The following is a 22,575-nucleotide window of genomic DNA, read 5'->3' as shown; positions in this document are numbered from 1 at the left end:
TTTTAGTCTGTTTTATTCCTCTGCTAAACGTTAAAAAATAAACTATTGTAATATTCTATATCTTGCTTTGAAAATCAGTCCCATTTTTCATTGTTCTTGCCTTTTAGAGGAAGGTTTCTTTGTAATATAACAATCAGTGCACTTTTTCTTTCAACTTCTTTATTAAGATGGTTGCATAAAAGATATACATTCTCATATTGACAATTCTTGTCATGAACAAAAGCAACAAAAATAAAGCAATAATAGCGAGATAGCTTCACATATAAACAATCATGTTTTAGGAAAAGGAGATCTGGATCCCTGTACATTAGGAAGCAAAATGTGAATAGGCCCTGTACTCAGAATATACCCAAATGTGTGTGCAAAGACTGTGTACCCATAATATAGCTCATCTAGGTTCCTTTGTTTACAATGCATAATTCCTTAATCATCCATTTGTGAAATAAGAATATGAAGAAATATGAATTCCAAATCGCATTTCATTTCACAATATCAATGCTAAACTCGAAACAGCAACTTCATTGACTCTGACTGTTAAATGCTTCAAAAGTAAAAGGCAATCTTAATTTTTTTTAAAACACTGAATGGGGTCTGCCAAAAATGATGGATTATTTCACTCCACTTGGAAGGAGGCAAGGTCTCAGCCCATGCTTAAGCAGCATGAGCAACAAAGGACAACAAATATCACTAAGATTAATGCCCAAACATATCAAAATACCTAGCTGAGCCATGTTCTTCTACTTACATGGCAAGCCTACTGAGCAAACAGCATAATGGAAGCTTACACCTCATGTGACAGAATTACTAAATTAACTATACATCTATCAGAAATTTCCAAACTCCTGCTCCCAAAACAATTTCAGTACACCTATTAAGTACTGCAGGTCATGGAAAAACAAAGAAATAAAGTATACACCCAGTCTTTGCAATTAAAAAATTTTCATAACATGAACAGTGCTCAGATATAAATTTTGAACTAAAAGTTTTTTCTAAATATGATTTATATCATCAAGGCTTCCTTAAACAAAGACAGGTCTTAGGTATGTGATCTGTACAAACTTACAGTAGTGTTTACTCCAAATAAGGCTTTTCTTCCTATTATATGATGACAATATAACTGTTTTCTGAGTAAAGATACATGCTCAGGCTTAAGGTGTAAACATTTTGGAAGGCAAAGAACTTAGTGAAGAAATTACTGTTCATTTAAAAATGTGTATCATCTCATAATAGGCTGCTGAACTTTCAAATTGACATGAGAATACATTTACATCTTAAATTTCTAGGAAAGGCACAAGCTTCATGAAGAAAGAAAAATTTTAAACCCACCAATTTACTGAAAGATCCATTACTTTTATTATAGAAGCAAATAATTGCTTCTCAAGATGTTGTCAACAGGTCATAACATAGACATATATTTCATACAGTGTATTTCTCCCTTTAATTACATTCCGGCAGGCGATGGGATACCTCCTTGGCCATGTGCAGCAGAAGTACTTGATGGACTGTGTAAGCTGGTCTCCTTGTACACAAACCAAGCATTTCCTCCCCAAAGTATCATATTCAGAAATCCAAAGATCTATGAAAGAGAAAAATAAATATAAAAATCTAAAACCTAATTAAAAATTAATTTCCGTCCCAGTTTTCCTTTACAGATTTGGCATTTCTAGGCAGTATACCATTATTTAAGGCACCCAGGTGATGCAGTGGTTAAAACAATTAGCTACTAAATGAAAGGTCAGCGATTCCAACTCACCAGCTGTCCTAAGGGAGAAAGGTGTGGCAGTCTGCTTCCGTAAAGATTACAGATTTTGAAATCCTATGGGGTAGTTCTACCCTGTCCTATAGGGTCACTATGAGTCAGGATCAACTCGACTGCAGTGGGCTGTTTTAAGTCATTATATCATTTAAAGTTTAACACTACTTACAAAATGGAATAAAAAAAGGAAGGTTTTCTATTTTAATGTACCAAATTTGGACTTATAATGACTTGTTACCAATGAAATAAAGCTAAACCTCTAAGTCTGTAACCTATAAAATGACTAAAAGAAATTTTATTTTTACATGTCAATTATTACCAAAAAGATGGGATAAATTTGAGAAAATGAACACTCTCTAATACTTTTTATTTAGACTGATGCTTCAGGTTGCAGAGAACAACAGGAATCCATATTTCCTTCTTCTGGGGACTTGTACTTTTCTCCCATTCTGAAGGGTTATAAACTGTTCTTGTTTACCTTTTCTTATTTCCCTCCTTTCTCCCTCTAGTACTATATCTCCCCTACTTCAACAGTTGCAGCCAGAAGAGGAATCACAAACTTTGATTCACATCTGCATTAGTCAACCTAAAAGATATTCTTCCCAGATATAAATCTGACAGTATGAAAGTAAGTCTCAGAGATGAATAAATGGAAACTAACCTATTTTAACAGACTATCTTATAAATGTAATAGTGACTTATGAAGAGTGGAGTGAAGACGCTTATAAGAGTATTACCATTATTACTGAAGGCCAAATGCTTCCTATCTTTTTACATATTTGTATACAAAAATAACATTTCTAAAACTGTTCATCTCATACCACTGTCAGTACAAACGCAAAAAACAAAAGTGACTTTTAAATTACAAAGTTATAAAACAAAAATCTGGGTGAACTGCTTTACAAGGCAGTGTTAACTTCATCCACTGAAAAAAATACTTTCTTGAGAAGACAGCAGACCTCTCTAAGCATGTATACTCCGTATTAATGATGTTCTATGCTATATCCTTGAAGTACGTAATTAATAGTACACTTTATTTTGTTACTATTTTGGTAACATGGCAGAGTAAATAATATCTAACACTTCATATAACTAAATTTTATAGATTATTTACAAAACCATAATAGTATTACATTAATTTAGAGAAAAGGCTTTGAAGTCAGATTTGGGTTCAAACCTTGGCTTGCCACTTATTAATTATGTCACCTTGGATGAATTAACTTCCGAGCCACATTTTCTTCCCCAGCTGTAAAATGAAGAACATTAAGACCACCTTCTACACTCCTCTTAGGATTGCTGAATGACAATGCTTGGCACACAGTTTTAATAAATGTTAGCAACTATTATTAGTGCCTTTGGGTAAAAGACCTTCCTAGTCCATTTTAATTAAAGTAAGATTCAATCATGATTTTGTTGAAAACTGTTTACAAGTAATAGCTTACTTAACAATTTTTTCTTAATGTTATAAAGATATTAGCTGTTGTTGTTAGGTGCTGTTGAGTTGGTTCCAAAATCAAAGTCACCCTATCTACAACAGAAGGAACTCAGTCTTGTGCCATCCTCACGATCATGGCTATGCTGTTGCTGCCACTGTGTTAATTCACCTCGTTGAGGGTCTTGCTCTTTTTTTTGATGACCCTCTACTTTACCAAGCATGATGTCCTTCTCCAGGGACTGGTCCTTCCTGATAGCATGTCCAAAGTAAATGAGATGAAATCTCACCATCCTTGCTTCTAAGGAGCATTCTGGCTGTATTTTTTCCAAGACAGATTTGTTCATTTTTCTGGCAGTCATGGTATATTCAGCATTCTTTGCCAACATAACTCAAATGCATCAACCCTTCTTCAGTCCTCCTTATTCATTGTCCAGCTTTCACATGCATATGAGACAGCTGAAAATACCATGGCTTGGGTCAGGCACACCTGACTCTTCAAGATGACATCTTTGCCTTTTAACACTTCAAAGAGGTCTTTTGCAGCAGATTTGCCCAATGCAGTACGTCATCTGATCTCCCAACTGCTGCTTCCATGGGTGTTATAAAGGTAAACACTATATAGTTAGGATTCTGATAGCTTAGTAAAAATAAAAACCAATAGTATATTCACCCAGAAATTTATTAAATATTGCTTTCTTAAATTACTAGTTAGGTTTTTCTAATAAGTGAAATAAATTTTTTTTTTTTTTTTAAGAAATAATGCATACATACCACAGATACATTTAGAGATCCCATACTGGTCACAGAGTGAAAATAACACTTCACTTGTTCCTTAATACAAGGCTCAAGTTCCTGAATAATGTTGTCACCGGTAGCTATTTTAATATCTGTAAGAGCTTTAGCCCAGGCTGAAGTGCTCACCAACCACAAAAAAGTGACACCAAGAGTAACAATAAAGTCCTAAAGCAAAAATAATGAGTTAATAATGAACAGTCAACTTAAAAATACTACATTTCAAAGTCACAATGAAGGAATTGAGATTGTGTTTAAATTTATGGCACTGAAAAAAAAAATGGCCTACATGATATACTTAAAAATAAAAGTCACAGTCAACCTAGTAAATGCTGCTGTTTACTACTAACTAGCATACTGCCTAAGATACAATAGTAAACAAGACTCAATCATCACCTCAAGAGCCTGAGATTATATACTGGAAACCAAAGTTTTAACTAGTCCTAACCACAATCTAAGGAGCCCTGGTGGCGAAGTTGTTAAGTGCTTGGCTGCTAAATGAAAGGGCAGAGGTTCAAACCCACCAGCTGCTCCATGGGAGAAACATGTGGCAATCTGCTTCCATAAAGATTACAGCCTTGGAAACACTATGGGGCAGCTCTACTCTATCCTATAGGGTCACTATGAGTTAGAATCATAATCTTACCTCAGTCACTTACTCCTAGGCTCATACCTTAGACCTTGTCATCACCAATAACTGTACCTGTCCGTAATCTCTATTTCAATCATCTTGCTCTCCAACCATCACCTTTCTTTCCAGCTCACTCTTTGCGGTACCTCAATCCCAAAAATCTTTTGACCCGACCGGACCTACAATCTGATTCTACCACCTTTTCACTCTCAGCCTCATGTGTGTCCTCATTTCCTTCCTTAACCGGTTTATATTCCAAAGTCTTCATTATAATCCCATCCCTGCATACAATCTCGACTCCCTCGTCCTGCTCCTGCTTCCTTATACTGCTCTGGCAAAACTAACGTTAGTTAAATCTTTCTCAGGGAGCTAGATAATGAAATGGCAAAAAGCACACAAACAGGCTGACATGTCTCTCTTTAAATTCATGACAATGAATTTCAACAATGCTCATTATATTAAGAAAAAGACAAAGAAATATTGTCCCTCAAGGCACCTTAGCACTAGTAACTTTCTACTAAATCTTTTGGTATTTAATTTCCAAGAATAGGACTGAAGATTTTAGTATTTGAATAGCTTTTTACTGAACTAAGGAGAAGAGAGGGAAAAAACATTGACTCTCCTTTACCCAATATACCCTTTCGAAGAAAAAACTGTCCAATAACATTAGCTACAAAGACTTAAGTAACACTTTAAGTATGCATTTATATAAAGTATAAGGCCTGCTTTGTTTGACCTTCCCTCAAATTAATGACCAAACTGGGAATAATGCACATTCTAACCATTATTTGATACTCTGAGTGTATGGGTACGCTCAAGGCTATGGCTTCTTACACTTCTCTAGCAAAAAAAATCTCTCACACCTCAGAAATGGGTTTTGGAGCTTATCACAGAAGGGCTCTGTTTCTGAAATAAACCTGATTAGTTTTTAATTAGCTTTGCCAGCAAGTGTTTACTTATTTCTTTAGACAAAAAGAGGGCCCAAAACAATTCTACAGGAATTATTCTGTGACAGAAGTCTAATAAGCTATAAAACTAACTTTGCAAATACGGGGGTACTGGCATTTTACAATTGAGCTCTTTGCTGCCATGGTCCTCTTAAAAAAAACGGATCAAAGAGAAAAGCTTAGGAACATTAAAGCTTAATCTTTTTCACAGTGGGAGTCCTCTCCTTTTGCTGCTGTACTTCTAAACACTTGCTAGATTAAACACAATGACTTCTAGGGAACTGATAAGTAGTATAAGGTTATCACATGTTAAGCAAGTTCTCTCTGGACTAAGGTTCATAACTTTGACCCAATACACGTCAAATCTTCTAGTTTTTCATCCCTCCAAGATCCTAATAAAAACACACTTTTTTTTTTCTGATCATGCTCATGGCTTAAGGTATGACACTCTTTTATTTCAAAAACAGGTACTTTTCTTTGCCCTAAGATAATCTTTAAACCTTTTATCCCCTACAGTCTTCTTAAAACCAAACAAGAGCCGTGCTTAACTTAAAAAAAAAATACCTGCTTTGAGCATTATGCTCTTTTATGAGCTATCTGTACAAGATCAAAGTGATAGCAGCAGCTCGAAAGGTTAGACAGGAACCTGAGGAGGCAGTGAGTTTATATTAATGAGGAAGGAACCACTCAGAAAAGGACGGTGAGAACAGCTGTACAACTCGAATATAATCAACTTAAATATAATCAATGTCTCTGAATCGTACGTGTAGAAACAGTTGAACTGGTATATGTTTTGCTATGTATATTCTCAACAACAACAACAAAAGAAGAAACAAACCCGTTTTCATCAATTCTATTTTGACTCACAGCGACCCTACAGGAAAGGGTAGAACTGCCCCATAGACTTTCCAAGGAGCACCTGGTGGATCTGAACTGCCGACCCTTTGGTTAGCAGCTGTAGCACTTAACCACTAATGGCACCAGGGTTTCCAAAGCAGGTACTTTTCTAAAAATGATCCACAAAGTAACCCAAGGTGAGGGAAAGTAGGGGGAAAGCCTGCTGTCCGAAGATGGTCTGTTTTCCTCAGGACCCTAGGCTCTAGATACATTGCCATCTCTGTGAGCAGCGCTGCCTGGCACTCTGCAATGCATAACCTCGGCGGCCTGTGGCAGCCCTGGGCCCTCCAAGGACATAATCCGTAACAGATTTTTGGAATTTGAGATGCTCAATCTTTGTCTGGGGTAATTTTACAATATTCCTGACTCTGCACATCTCCTACAACCTTTAAGATCCCATTACTAAACACAAAAAAGTGCTATGTTACTTAAAAAAAAAAAAAAGAACTTAAGCAGATTTAAAACTTCACAATGGAAATACTCCTAAAAATACCTCAGCCCAGAATTGAGAATACTTCTAAAAAATCATGTCATCTTTAACAAAGAGTAAAAATTTAGGTATCTCAAAAAAAAATCCAACTTTTTAAAACAACATTTATGTGGTTAAAATTAAAAACAGAATTTAAAATTTAATTTAAAAGCTGGACTTTTTACAGATAAGAAAATATCCATTATATTTCAATAAAACAGTCACTCAAGAAACTAATTCTGTATTCTCTCTCTATATGACCGCTAAATTGATACTCTGAGGTAGGGAAATTACTTTCGACTTTCTGAATGATGCAACTACATCAGTTTTATAGTTTTATTAGAAAAATCCTCTACAAAAATAGATCTAAATGCTGCTTTAAGAAGCACTGTATTCTTAAAGTTTACTGGACAAAATATAAGAAACAACAAGCTCACTGCTAGATTTAATATAAATTTTTTTTTTGTTGGGATAATGACAACATGACAAGAAATGTGTTCACTTAGAACTTAAATTATAAAAAATTTTAACAAAACGTAAGTATCTGTATTATCATCCTACTCCCCTTTTAAACAAGGCTTTTCTTGAGAAGTCTGCAGAAGTTATGGATTCCTAATATATAATTCCTGTTGAATAAGCAAAGCAAGTTAAAGTAATTGATGTCTATCTTTTGAAAGCTACCTAACAACCAAGAAATGCTTTATGAACATCTGGTTTAAGAATCTCTTCTAAGACATAAGAAACTGAACAAACATGAATGAGAAAAGATTGCTGTATTTTATACGTACCATTTGCATGCTTATGATCCAGGCAGCAAAAATTAAAAATAAATAAAGCTTTTTATCTTACTTACTAATTCCTTCACACCTAAGTAACCTTTAAAGTTCCCCTTAAAGCAACTGCACAAATATTCAGCAGAAGTTAATGTTTTCTCATAGACGTAAATGACCAGTATCACAAAACACCTCTGTTCTCCCTTCAAATCAACAGCACTAGAAATGAGTTTGTATTTATTTTGTAGTGAAGGTCCAGCTTAACACTATGGCTTATCTCTGGATTTGCCACCAACAATCGTGAGGAAATTCTACTAACTAAATCTCATAGATTATTTTTTATTTTTAGCTCAACAGACTTGAAGTCAACATGGTACCAGGATTTCAAATTCAAATCCTTTGTTTGTACCTCAAAGACTTAAAATTAGCTCATGGATGCCACTACTGCTGAATATAAGAATTATCTGGGTCAGATTTCAAATTAAGGCGTGTAGGGATTTTTTTTTAGGAATATAGACCAGGAGTCGGCAAACTTTCTGTAAAGGGTCAGAAAAGGCCAAATATTTTGTATCTCTGTCACAATTACTTAACTCTGCCATTATAACACAAAAGCAGTCATAGACAACGTGTAAATGATTGGGTACGACTGTGTTCCAAAAACATTTTATTTTAAAAAAGCAGACAGCAAGCCAGATTTGGCCTGTCAGTCATAGTCTGCTGATGGCTGATATAGACTATGAAGTTCAGTAAAATACTACAGAAGCATGAAGGAGGCCTTCTGAAGAAAAGAGATAAAAGAGAAGTAAGAACACAGTTATGACATTACTGGTATAATCAGCAATTCTTTAAACCAAAGACATTCATTAGGTTAGAAAAAAATCTACTTAATTTCTCTGCTACTTTCAACCTAATATGCTTCATCACATACCTGAGTTTTCTTCTAGGTTAAAACAGAGCTAAAAACAAACCTTTCCTTAAGGACACAAAGTGTTGAAATAGGCTAAAATAATTAGATTCACTGTGATAACAGGAGAAAGCTTGACCTTACGGCAAACACAGGTCACATGTCAAACTGGCTTACATCAAAAATTTTTATTCCCTGTGTAAAAAAACTATATTTGAATTCAAATGTAACTTATACTTAGCTGAAATTGTTTTTGTATCAAAATGGGGTGATTACTTACAATCATTGGAAGCTTTGGACTATCTCGATATAGGTTCGTGTAACCAACATAAAGCAGAAGAGCAGCAATGCAGTACAGGAAGACAAAGACCGCAAATGTAACATAGAACTGTGCAGAGGAAGAGTAATCTCCTATAAGGACATATCTGCTCCATGCTATACCACACACATTTACTCCTGAAGCTGCCTGAAATGATGCGTGATTCAACCTATTAAAAAAAAAAAAAAAAAACTCAAATAAATTCATGAATTACTAGACTCTCCCAACGGAAGAAAAAGCCTAAAATATTTAGATAGAAATATATAAGCAAAGTATTGAAATGGCATTTAAAAACATACTCCCCAAATATAATCAAAACATTATCCTTTTGGAAGGAAAAAGTAAAATTCAAATATTTAAGGACATCGAAATTTTAATAATAAATGTACATAAATTATACTTGGCAATTTGGTTGGCAATAGATTGAGTATAGATTTAATTAAAGACTTTCAAACTCAGAAACTATCTTCCTGCAATAATACCTTAGCAGATTAAGACATATACCAAATAACAATTTATGATATTCTATTCTAGGAGGCAGAGTCTGTGACTAGCCAATTATAACAATGATAGACGTTTTAATGCTAGATTAGTTGCTAACTTTGCACCGTCTTTACTTTTCCCCATCCATAAATGTGAAAGTACTTAACATCAAAGATGCTGGTACGACAGGGAGAACAGAGGGGAGACGAAGATGCACTGATAACCAAGCACTTGCTATCAGACACTATCTTGATATAAGATTTTATTTAATCATCAAAACACCCTTAATAGTTATTATTTCCAATTTACCAGAGAAGAAAATTGAGTCTTAGGGAGGTCAAGTAAGTAGAGTTACATAAGTGGAAGAAGATTCATACTCTGGCTAGTATACAGGACAGATTCAATAAACTTTCTAATGAATACTGAAGTTAAACAGAAGAAAGATTTTGCAAACGAAATATTCATTTTATTTTGATAGTAAGAAAATAAGGTTTTATGCTAATAAAAGAAATACAGGAAATCTTCACTTTTTATAAACACATGTCTTAAAACTATATAAAAAAAACTGTCGCTTAGTCATTACAAAAACGTGAAAAATCTGGATTTTTACAAGTTGTGTTACTTCTGCATCAGGGCTTCTTCTACTAAGATGAGGGAGCAGTCTATGTTTTATCTTTTAATTTCCAATCAATTGTGGGCTGACACAATAAAAATGTCAAGGCAATGTCAAATTGCTCTAAAACTTTCCAAATGCTTACTCTCATTTTCAGTACGTGTATGACCACAGACCAGTCAAACAGTCTGCAGAAGGCACTGGTCCATGTGCCACAGTTTGAGAAGCACTGATCACTTACAAATGAACATGCAACCTAGTATTTTTTATCCCCCGTGATCATTACATTGCTGGGACTCTTAATGAGTCAACATGAAAGTAAAAAGAGTTGTTAAACCATAAAAACAAATAAATAACTCACCTGAATGGATAACCAAAAGCAGCTATAAGAGTTTTATTGTCAGAAACATTAGTACAACGCACTTGAATTTCTGTTTTGCCCTTAAAACCTCCACAGGTGGCAAAAGCAAAGATGGAAGCAACCTACACAAAGTGAGACAAAAGAAAAGGAGAAGCATTACCATACCCACATTAAAACCCAGTGCCATCGAGTCAATTCCGACTCATAGCAACTCTATAGGACAGAGTAGAACTGTCCCATAGAGTTTCCAAGGAGCACCTGGTGGATTCGAACTGCCGACCCTTTGGCTGGCAGCCATAGCGCTTAACTACTACACCACCAGGGTTTCCATACCCACATTATGGGTCATTAAAACTCTAAATATGTTGATTACTCAAAACTGGCTCCACTAACATTCTAGAAATTCTTCCTCATAAATTAAATGTAGATGGCGAAAAACATTTCCAAATGCATTTGCAGCTCTCAACAAATGTGATTTTATTTTCCAGAGCACAACAGAGAAGTTAATATACCAGTCCTCGAATGATAATTTGCTCATGCTCCAGTGTACTCACTAAATTTGCCTGAAATTCAGAGGAAGACTTACTTATTAGTATCAAAATCAAAATGGCTGACGACAAAAAGACAAACCAATCAAAAAATGGGCAAAGGACTTAAACAGACATTTCATCAAAGAGGATATGAAAACAGCCAGCGATCACATAAAAAGATCCTCAAAGTCATTAGCCATTACCCACCCACTGCCATCAAGTCAATTCTGACTCAAAGTGACCCTACAGGACAGAGGAGAACTGCCCTATAGGGTTTCCGAGGCTGTAAATCTTCACAGAAGCAGACTGTCGTATCTTCCAAGGAGCGACTGGTAGAGTCGGACCATCAACCTTTTGGTTAGTAGTCGAGCACTCTAACCACTGCATCACCAGGACGCCTTCATTAACCATTAAAAAAAAAAAAAAAAACCTGCTGCCATCAAGTTGATTCTGACTCACAGAGACCTAAAGAGTTTCCAAGGAGCAGCTGGTGGATCTGAACCGCTGAGGTTTTGGTTAGCAGCCAGCTCGTAACCACTGCACCACTAGGTCTCCTCATTAGCCATTTTGAAGTTGTTAGATGCTGTCCAGGCGATTCTGACTCACAGCGACCCTATGTAACAAACAGAACGAAACACTGCCTGATCCTGCCCCATCCTCACAACTGTTGCTACGCTTGAGCCCACGGTTGTAGCCACTGTGTCAATCCATCTCATTGAGGGTTTTCCTCTTTTTCGATGACCCTCTATTTTACCAAAAATGATGTCCTTCTCTAGGGGTTGATCTGTCCTGATAACATGTCCAAAGTATGTGAGACACAGTCTTGCCATCCGTGCTTCTAAGGTGCATTCTGGTTGTACTTCTTCCAAGACAGATCTGTTTGTTCTTTTGGCAGTCCATAGTATATTCAATATTCTTCGCCAACATCACAGTTCAAAGGCAACAATTCTTCAGTATTCCTTGTTCACTGTCCAGCTTTCACATGAGTACGAGGCGACTGAAAACACCACGCTTACATCAGGTGCACCTTAGTCCAAGGTGACACTTTTGCTTTTCAACACCTTAAAGAGGTCTTCTGCAACCAATCTGCCCAATGCAATGCGTCCCTTGATTTCTTGACTGCTGCTTCCATTAGCCACTGGTGAGCTGCAAATCAAAACTAAATGAGATACCTTACTTCATTAGAATTGCAATGATTTAAAAAAAAAAAAAAAAAACAGAGAAACTGGAGCCCTCATTCACTGCTGGCAAGAATGGAAAATGTTACAAGCAGTATGGAAAAATTTTGCAGTTCCTCAAAAAATTGAACATAGAACCACAGAACCACCATAAGATCCAGAACAAGTGAAGACTGGAATGCAAACAGAAACCTGTACACCAATGTTCACTACAGCACTTCTTACAACACCCAAAATGTGAAAATAACTGAAATGTCCAACAACAGATGAATGGATAAACAAAGGTGGTATATACACATGATGGAATACTACTCAGCCATAAACAGAAATGAAGTCTGATACGTACTAAAACATGGATGAACCCTGAAAACCTGCTGAGCAAAATATGAGTCACAGAAGGACAAATACTGTATGATTTCACTTATATGAAATAAGCAAATATATAGAAACCCATGATTAGTAGTGGTTACAGGGGTGGAAAAGAGGGGGAAAAAGGGAGCTTTTGCTTAGGGGGCACTGAGTTTATGTTAATGGTGGTGGGATGATTTGAAAAAAGATAGCAAGAACGGTACACAACTAAAAGAATGTAATTAAAGTCACTGAATTGGGCGTGTAGAAACTGTTGAGATGACATGTTTTGTAATGCATATTTTCACCACAATTAGAAAAAAAAAAAGGATGATCTAGTGGTACTTTTTTGAAACCTCAGAGTAGACTGTAAAGTCAAGAGGTTGCAAGCAGCAAAAAAGTGCTACTTCATGAATTTTCAAGGCCTCACTCGTGGGTATTTCCAGGTCTCAAAAAAACTGTTAGCAATTTGTTTTCCTGGTCCTTAATATGCTTTAAAAAAACATAATGATGCTCTCTCAAGTCCTATCTATAAGAGAAAAAACCCAGAAGTATCTTAAATGTGATGGGGAAGCAAATAAACTGTAATTCATTCATACAATGGAACATTATGGAACCATTAAAATGTTGGGGAATAGCTAATGATATAGAAAAATGTTCACTACATGTAAAGTTTTTTTTTTTAAAACAAAAACAGTATTTTATTGTGTTTTCAATGAAGGCTTACATAGCATTTTCGGTTTCCATTCAACAACTTCTATACAAATTTTTCAGTGACACTGGTTACATCCTTCACAAAGTGTCAATGTTCTCATTATTTCCATTCTGGTTGTTTGGCATCCTTACCTTCTCATGTTTGTTTTAAAGTAACTGTTGACTGTTTGGTCTCACACAGATGATTTTTTAAAGGAGCACACTACTCATGGGCAACACATACTTTATTTGGTGAGGCAATTTGTTATGTAGCTAAAAGGTGACCCCAGGGGCTAATTTTGGCTCAAGGTTTAAAGAGTACCTCAGGTAAATAGCCCCAGGGAGTCCTCCAGTCTCAGCCAGTACAGTAAGTCTAGATTTTTAAAGAATCTGAGGTTCTGTTTCACATTTTTCTCCCATTCTATCAGGATCCATCATTGTGGCCCTGATCAGAATGACTGGTGGTGGTAGCTGAGCACTATCTAGTCCTTCTGGTCTCAGAGTACATGAGGCTGTGGTTTGTGTAGACTAGTTTCTTATTTGAGTCTCTGGCTTCCTTCTTTCTCTTTTGTTTTTAAGATCTCCGACATTACTCACCAAACTAGGATGTAGAACATAAACTTATGAATTATATTACGGCAACGGACCAAGCTGTCCCAAGAGACTTTGGTCCTAAGCCTTCAAACAGAAAACCAATTCTGCGAGGTGGTTGTTTATGTGTAAGAAGTATTTGTAACTGTGCCCCCTATGTGCTGTATTATATACAAGAATATATATGTATACATACACATACACACACAGGCGTGTTTCCTTACTTTGTAGAAGAGAATTTTCCAAATATTTAAGTCATGGTTTCATTTTGTGCAGTTCACCTTTTTTTAATTCTTATTTTTTATTGGGCTTTAGATGAAGGCTTACAGAGCAATTTAGTTTCTCGTTAAACAATTTACATTTTATTTTGTGACACTGGTTGCCAACCTCAGTACATAAACATTAAAAAATGCACTGTGTATGTTTCTAAATTTATGTATACACACAGAACAAAAATTACAAAGGTTATACACCAAAACTTGAACAGTGGTCACCTCTTAATGGAAAACAAAGGATAATTTCTTTTTCAGCTTATACCTTCAAAGTTTTCAACAAAACGAAACCCAGCTATGTTGTAGTGACCCAGAGCACAATCCTTTAGCAAATCCTGATGACTGGTTTTAAAACATATTTGGAATCTGACCACTTCTTAACATTACCCTCACCTCTCTCCTGGACTATGCACCAAGAGCCTTCTAACTGGTCCTCCTGCCTCTGTTCTTGCTCCCACTTCAGTCTACTGTTAATAAGACAGCCAGGGTGATCGTTTAAAAATGTAAGGCAGAAAGCATTAGCTTCTGCTTAAAATCTTCCAATAGCTTGCTTCTGAGCTCTCTTTGGATAAAAATCAAAGTTCACACTAGGCAACAGGAAAACGGGTAAAACATACTGGTGTATTCTTACAATGGGAAGTTATACAGCAATAGTACTATACTAACTACAGAACTAGTTACCCAGATCAACACAGGTGAGTGGAAAAAAAAAAAAAAAACACACACTGCATGAGATTACATAAAGTATGAGATCACATACAAATATTGTATAAGACCACTATTATAACTATTATAAGATCCTGAGAAATAGTTTAAACTGAGAAGAACACCCTCTTTTGCGGTTACGAGAGGGGGGAAGGAGGGAGGGTGGAAGAGGGGTATTTACTAAATAGACAGTAGACGAGAACTACTTGTCTGTGAAGGGAAGGACAACATTCAACACAGTGGAGGTCAGCACAACTGGACTAATCCAAAGCAAAGCAGTTTCCTGAATAAACTGAATGCTTCGAAGGTCAGCGAAGCAGGGGCAGGGGTTTGGGGATCACGGTTTCGGGGGACATCTAAGTCAACTGGCATAATAAAATCTATTAAGAAAACATTCTTCATTCCACTTTGAAGAGTGGCATCTGGGATCTTAAATGCTAGCGACAGCCATCTAAGATGCATCAATGAGTCTCAACCCACCTGGATCAAACAAGAATGAAGAACACCAAGAACACAAGATAATAATGAGCCCAAGAGACAGAAAGGGCTACATGAACCAGAGAGTACATCGTCCTGAGACCAGAAGAACTAGATGGTGCCCAGTCACAACCGATGACTGCCCTGACAGGGAACACAACAGAGAACCCCTGAGGGAGCAGGAGAACAGTGGGATGCAGACCACAAATTCTCATAAAAAGACCAGACTTAATGGTCTGACTGAGACTGGAAGGACCCCAGTGATCATGGCCCCCAGACCTTCTACTGGCCCACTACAGGAACCATCCCTGAAGCCAGCTCGTCAGACATGGATTGGACTGGACAATGGGTTAGAGAGGGATGCTGGTGAGGAGTGAGCTACTTGGTTCGGGTGGACACTTGAGACAATGCTGGCATCTCCTGCCTGGAGGGGAGATGCAAGGGTAGGGGGGCTTAGAAGCTGACAAAATGGTCACAAAAAGACAGAGTGGAAAGAGGAAGCGGGCTGTCTCATGGGGGCGGGGGGGGAAGTAATTGGGAGTATGTAGCAAGTTGTTTATGGGTTTTTGTGTGAGAGACTGACTTGATTTGTAAACTTTCACTTAAAGCACAGTAAAAATTATCAAAAAAAAAAAATTTTTTTAAAGTGGTTTCCAGTGGAACAGAATTGAGAATTCAGACATAAATTCATCTGCCTATGAGCAGCTGATACTTGACAAAGGCCCTAAGTCCATTAAATGAGATAAGACAGTCTCTTTAATAAATGAAGCTGGCGTAACTAGATACCCATTTGCAAAAAACCAAAGCAACACCCATACCTCAAACCATGCACAAAAACTAACTCAAAATGGATCAAAGACCTAAATATAAAATCTAAAACGATAAAGATATGAAAGAAAAAATAGGGACTTTTTTTTCTAGGAGCCCTAATACATGGCATAAACAGAATATTAAATACAAAACAATGCACAAACACCAGAAGATAAACTATGTAACTGTCAGCTCCTAAAAATTAAACACTTATGCTCAGCAAAAGACTTTATCAAAAATTAAAAACACAACCTACACAATGGGAAAAAAAATTTAGCTACAACATATGCGATCAGGGTCTAATTTCTAAAATCTACAAGATATTGCAAAACTTTAACCACAAAAAGACAACCCAATTAAAAAACAGGCAAAGGATATAAACAGGCGCTTCACCATAGAAGACATTCAGGTGGCTAACAGATACCCAAGGAAACGCTCATGATCATTAGCCATTACAGAAATGCAAATCAAAGCTACAATAAGATACCATTTCACCCCAACAAGGCTACAAAAAAAAAAAGAAACCAACAAGGCTAGCATCCAAAAAAATACAAAATAAATAAAATAAATGCTGGAGAGGTTGAGGAGAGACTGGAACACTTACACACTGCTGGTGGGATGTAAAATGGTACAACCACTTTGGAAATCGCTTTGGTGCTTCCTTAAAAAGGCAGAAATAGAAGTACCACACGATCCAGCAATCCCACTTCTTGGAATATATCCTAGAGAACAGCTGTCACACGAATAGATATGTGAACACCCATGTTCACTACAGCACTGTTTACAACAGCAAAAAGATGGAAACAACCTAGGTGCCCATCAATGGTGCCCATGAATGGATAAACAATTTAGGGTATATTCACAGAATGGAATTCTACACAACGATAAAGAACAATGACGAACCTGTGAAACATCTAGAAGGCATTATGCTGAGTGAAATTAGTCAGCTGTAAAAAGACAAATATTGTGTGAGACCACTATTATAAGAACTCAAGAAAAGGTTTAAACCAGAAGAAAACATTCTTTGATGGCTAAGAGGGTGGGCAGGGAGGGAGAGGGAAATTCACCAACTAAACAGTAGACAAAGAATGATCCTAGATGAAGGGAAGGACAACATACAGTACAGGGGAAGTCAACACCACTGGACTAAATCAAAAGCTAAGAAATTTCCTGAACACAAACGAACACTTCAGGGAACACTGTAGCATGAGCAAGGGTGTAGGGACCATGGTTTCCGGAGATAACCTGGGTCAATTGGCATAACAAAGTTTACTACGAAAATGTTCTGCATCCCACTTTGCTGAGTGACATCTGGGGTCTTAAAAGCTAGCGAGTGTCCATCTAAGATGCATGAATTTGTCCCAACCCACCTGGAGCAAAGGAGAATGAAGAACACCAGAGACACATGGAAAACATTAGCCCAAGAGACAAAAGGGGCCACATAAAACAGAGACTCCATCAGCCTGAGACCAGAGGAACTACATGGTGCCTGGCTACCACCAATGACCGCCTTGACAGGGAACACATAGACAGTCCCTGACAGAACAGGAGAAAAGTGGGATGCAGAACTCAAATGCTAGTAAAAAGACCAAACTTAGTGCTCTGACTGAGACTGGAGGAACCCCAGAGGACATGGCCCCTGGACTCTGTTAACCCAGAACAAAAACCAGTCCCAAAGCCAACTCTTCAGACAAAGAGTAGACCAGATGATAAGATATAAAATGATACTCGTGAAGAGTGTGCTTCTTAATTCAAGTAGATACAGGAGACTAAATGGGCAGCTCCTGTCTGGAGGCGAGATGAGATGGCAGAAAGGGACAGGAGCTGGTTGAATGGACACGGGAAACCAGGGGGGGAAAGGAGGAATGTACGGTCATGTTATAGGGATGGCAACTAGGGTCACATAACAATGTGTGTATAAATCTTTGTACGAGAAACTAACTCGAGCTGTAAACTTTCACCTAAAGCACAATTAAAAAAAAATAAAGTGGTCTCATACTGTAATCCATTTTTACTTGTCTACTATCACTCCTGATACTATTTTTGTTCAGGCCTTCACCATTTTCCCCTGGACTAACTGAACAGACTCTTCTCTCATTTTTAATCTCATTCCAATCACCACTCATCTTCTATAGTGTAGACTGTAGAAATGCACTACCAATAAGATGGCCATGAGCCACACGTGGCTACTGGGCACTTTAAAAGTGGCTAGTCTGAATGGAGATGTAGCGTAAGTGTAAAATACACACTGGATTTTAAATATTTAGTATGAAAAAAAGAATGTTAAATAATTCATTGGTAATTTTATATACTGATTATGTGTTGAAATTGTTATATTCTGAATATGCCAGGTTAAGTAAAATATATTACAACAAATTTCACCTGTTTTTTCCTTTTTTAGTGTAGTAGAACATTTAAAATTATATTATGTGACTTACATTATATTTTTATTGGATACAGTTGCTCTAGAGTGATGTCACACTAATCTAAAATAAAAACCTGATCATGTCGGGTTTAAAGAAGATTCAAAGGGATTTCCTCAATGATTTTCCAAACATAAAAAAAAAAAAAGAGCTGAAACTTCTTACCTTGGCATAAAAGGCACGACTGATACAGCCTCAACTTTATCTTCCTTGATTTAGCTACACTACACTTCCTGCCCGGTACCATACGATTCTGTCACATTGCATTACTTACTGTTCCTGTAACATACCAGGTATTAACTCTTGGATGTACATGAGATGCCCCCCATTGTCTAATAAGCTCATCCTTTAAGGCCTTACCCAATTCCTTGTGGTAGAACTCATTATCGTTTCAGCTGGGCTGCCACAGGCTTGGGTATATTAACTCTACAATAGGTATTGTGTGTGTGTGTGTGTGTTGCTTTATTTAAAAAATAAGTTTCTCAATTAATCAAAAATTAATAAATGGGAGGTGGAGCCAAGATAGCAGAATAGACAGATGCTTCCAGTGAGCCCTCTTTACAACAAAGACCCGAAAAAACAAGTGAAACCAATATATTTGTGACAAACTGGGAGCCCTGAGCATCAAAGGCAAGCTTAGACAACGAATGAGGGGCAGGGGGAGGAAGAGACCGTTTAGAAGTGGAGAGGAGTTACCGGACCTGAATCGCGGAGATCCCTCAGGCACCATTCCCAGAGCTGCAGCAGCAGGCTGGTACTAGTGTTCAACCGCAGTTTCCTCAGGGAGAAGCAGCCAGCCACACAGCCTACTCACACCTCTGGAACCTGAGGAGAACGGCACTCTCGGCAAAAGCTAAGTACATGTGTATATTTTACCACCCGCAAGCTGGCTTCAGCGGCTGAACCCCTGGGCCTGAGATAGACCCTGGTGAGCACCTAGAGCCATCCTCCCAGCCTTGGGGAAGGAAAAAATTAGCAATTGGGGGAAAAAGATATTTGCTAGCTCCGTTAACCAGGGGAGCTCAGGACAGAAGCGGCTCCTGGCCAGGCATAAACCATCCATGGACCTTGAGCACCTTTCCCTGCTGCATGGACCTGTGTGGGCCTATTTCGGGAGCCAGGGGTCCAAAGGTAACTGATACCTCCCAGTTCTTACAACCAAAAACCTTGGGTGCCTATGGTCCCTCTGCAGAACCCACCCACCAGCATGCTCTATGCAACAGAGACGTGTTTTCCTCACAGACACTTGGGGGGTCAGTTCTCAGCCCCCTGCCTTGTTCAGAGTGTGATCCCCTGCTGCAATCAGATACCAGTATATACACCATTCACCCCTACCCCTCTAAGACTGTAGGACAGAGCCTGTACCACACACTTGATGATCAGCTACCTGGACACCTGAGCTGAACTCATACAAGAAAACTGAATGGACTCCTAGACTGATATACCTGGTAACAGCTCTAGCCAGCTGGGGACAGGACACCAGAGCTCCAAAGGAGAAAATAATCAAGCTCGCTCACTCAAGCAACCCATCGGGGTATACCAAAACAACACAAAGCAAGCAGCTACAACACAGTAAGCGAGCATAAACTAATACAATAACTTATAGATGGCTCGGAGACAACAGTCAATATCAAGTCACATAAAGAAACAGGCGATGATCACCTCAACAGGCTCTCAAAACAAAGAATCCAAGAATCTTCTAAATGAAAGTGCATTCCTGGAATTGTTAGATGCACAACATGAAAGTTTAATTTACAGAACCCTTCAGGACATCAGGAAGGAAATGAGGCAATACGCAGAACAAGCCAAGGAACACACAGATAAAGCAACTGAAGAAATCAGAAAGATTATTCAGGAACATAATGAAAAGTTTAATAAGCTGGAAAAATCCACAGACAGCAATCAGAAATTCAGAAGATTAACAATAAAATTACAGAATTAGACAACCCAACAGAAAGTCAGAGGAGCAGAATTGAGCAAGTAGAAGCCAGAATTTCTGAACTCGAAGATAAATCACTTGGCACTGATATATTTAAAGAAAAATCAGATAAAAGAATTAAAAAAAATCAAGAAACCTTAAGAATCATGTGGGACTCCATCAAGAGAAATAGCCTACGAGTGATTGGGGTACCAGAATAGGGAGGGATAACAGAAAATACAGTGAAAATTGTTGAAGATTTGTTGGCAGAAAACTTCCCTGATATCGTGAAAGATGAGAAGATATCTATCCAAGATGCTCATCGAACTCCACATAAGGTAGATGTTAAAAGAAAGTCACCAAGACATATTACAATCAAACTTGCCAAAACCAAAGATAAAGAGAGAATTATAAGAGTGGCAAGGGATAAACGAAAAGTCACCTACAAGGAGAGTCAGTAAGAATAAACTCAGACCACGTAGCACAAACCACGTAGGCAACAAGGAAATGGGATGACATATTAAAAAAACTGAAGGAAAAAAATTGCCTGCGAAGAATCACATATCCAGCAAAACTGTCTCTTAAATATGAAGGTGAAATTAAGACACTTCCAGATAAACACAAGTTGAAGGAATTCGTAAAAACCAAACCAAAACTACAAGAAATACTAAAGGGAGTTCTTTGGTTAGAAAATCAATAATATCAGGTACCAACCCAAGACTAGAACACTGGGCAGAGCAACCAGAAGTCAAACCAGACAAGGAAATCCAAAAAACACAGCAAGATTATTTAAAAAAAAAAAAAGCTGAAAACAGGGTAACAGTGATGTTATTATATAAAAGACAACATTAAAATAATAAAGAGGGACTGAGAAATGTAATCATACACCTTCCATATGGAGAGGAAGATACACCAATACAAAGAAATAAAAGTTAGTTTTAAATTTAGAAAAATAGGGGTAAATAATAAGGTAACCACAAAGGACACAAACTATCCTACTCATCAAAATAAAATACAAGGGAAAAATACAGACTCAGCAGAAACAAAATCAACAACAACAAATATGAGAAAAGGGAAATATATAAAGAAAATCTACTCAGCACATAAAATCAAGTGGGAAAAAGAAACTGTCAACAACACACACAAAAAGACATCAAAATGATAGCACTAAATTCATACCTATCCATAATTACCCTGAACGTAAATGGACTAAATGCACCAATCAAGAGACAGAGAGTGGCAGAATGGATTAAAAAACAAGATCCGTCTATATGCTGCCTATAAGAGACACACCTTAGGCTTAGAGACACAAACAAACAAAAACTCAAAGGATGGGAAAAAAATATATCAAGCAAAAAACAATCAAAAAAGAGCAGGAGTGGCAATATTAATTTCTGACAAAATAGGCTTTAAAGTTAAATCCATCAGAAAGGATAAGGAAGGACACTATATAATGATTAAAGGGACAATACACCAAGAAGATATAACCATATTAAATATTTATGCACCCAATGACAGGGCTGCAAGATACATAAAGCAAACTCTATCAGCATTGAAAAGTGAGACAGACAACTCCACAATAATAGTAGGAGACTTCAACACACCACTTTTGGTGAAGAACAGAACATTCAGAAAGGAGCTCAATAAAGACACGTAAGATCTAAATGCCACAATCAACCAACTTGACCTCGTAGACATATACAGAACACTCCACCCAACAGCAACCAACTATACTTTCTTTTCTAATACACATGCAACATTCTCTAGAATAGACCACATGTTAGGGCATAAAGCAAGCCTTAGCAGAATCCAAAACACTGAAATATTACAAAGCATCTTCTCTGACCATAAGGGCATAAAAGTGGAAATCAGTAACAGAAAAAGCAGGGAAAAGAAATCAAACACTTGGAAACTGAACAATACCCTGCTCAAAAAAGACTGGATTATAGAAGACATTAAGGATGGAATAAAGAAATTCAGCGAATCCAATGAGAATGAAAACACTTCCTATCAGAACCTTTGAGACACAGCAAAAGCGGTGCTCAGAGGCCAATTTATATCAATAAATGCACACATACAAAAAGAAGGGCCAAAATCAAAGAATTATCCCTACAACTTGAACAAATAGGAAGAGAGCAACAAAAGAAACCCACAGGGACCAGAAGAAAACAAATAATAAAAATTAGAGCTAAATGAAATAGAAAACAGAAAAACAATTGAAAGAATTAACAAGACCAAAAGCTGGCTTTT

The 22,575-nt window shown here is 37.2% G+C and overlaps 1 protein-coding gene across 1 annotated transcript in view; it reads right to left on the bottom strand.

Annotated features, from left to right (window-relative positions):
• Positions 1-477: 477 nt before the first annotated feature.
• Positions 478-22,575, bottom strand: part of SYPL1 (synaptophysin like 1) — a 36,799-nt gene continuing 14,701 nt past the window's right edge. Inside the window, exons 2-5 of the mRNA XM_049893755.1 lie at positions 10,381-10,502; positions 8,885-9,092; positions 3,963-4,151; positions 478-1,576 (exon numbers count right to left, since the gene is read on the bottom strand). Coding sequence (XP_049749712.1) covers positions 1,442-1,576; positions 3,963-4,151; positions 8,885-9,092; positions 10,381-10,502 — 654 coding nt within the window. The 3' untranslated portion in view covers positions 478-1,441. The remainder of the gene's footprint in view (positions 1,577-3,962; positions 4,152-8,884; positions 9,093-10,380; positions 10,503-22,575) is intronic.

This window comes from Elephas maximus, chromosome 8 (genome assembly GCF_024166365.1).
Source record: "Elephas maximus indicus isolate mEleMax1 chromosome 8, mEleMax1 primary haplotype, whole genome shotgun sequence".
In the NCBI taxonomy this organism is placed as follows: Eukaryota; Metazoa; Chordata; class Mammalia; order Proboscidea; family Elephantidae; genus Elephas; species Elephas maximus.
The sequence above is the reverse complement of the archived record's forward strand: the minus strand, read 5'-3'. Positions and strand labels throughout refer to the sequence as shown.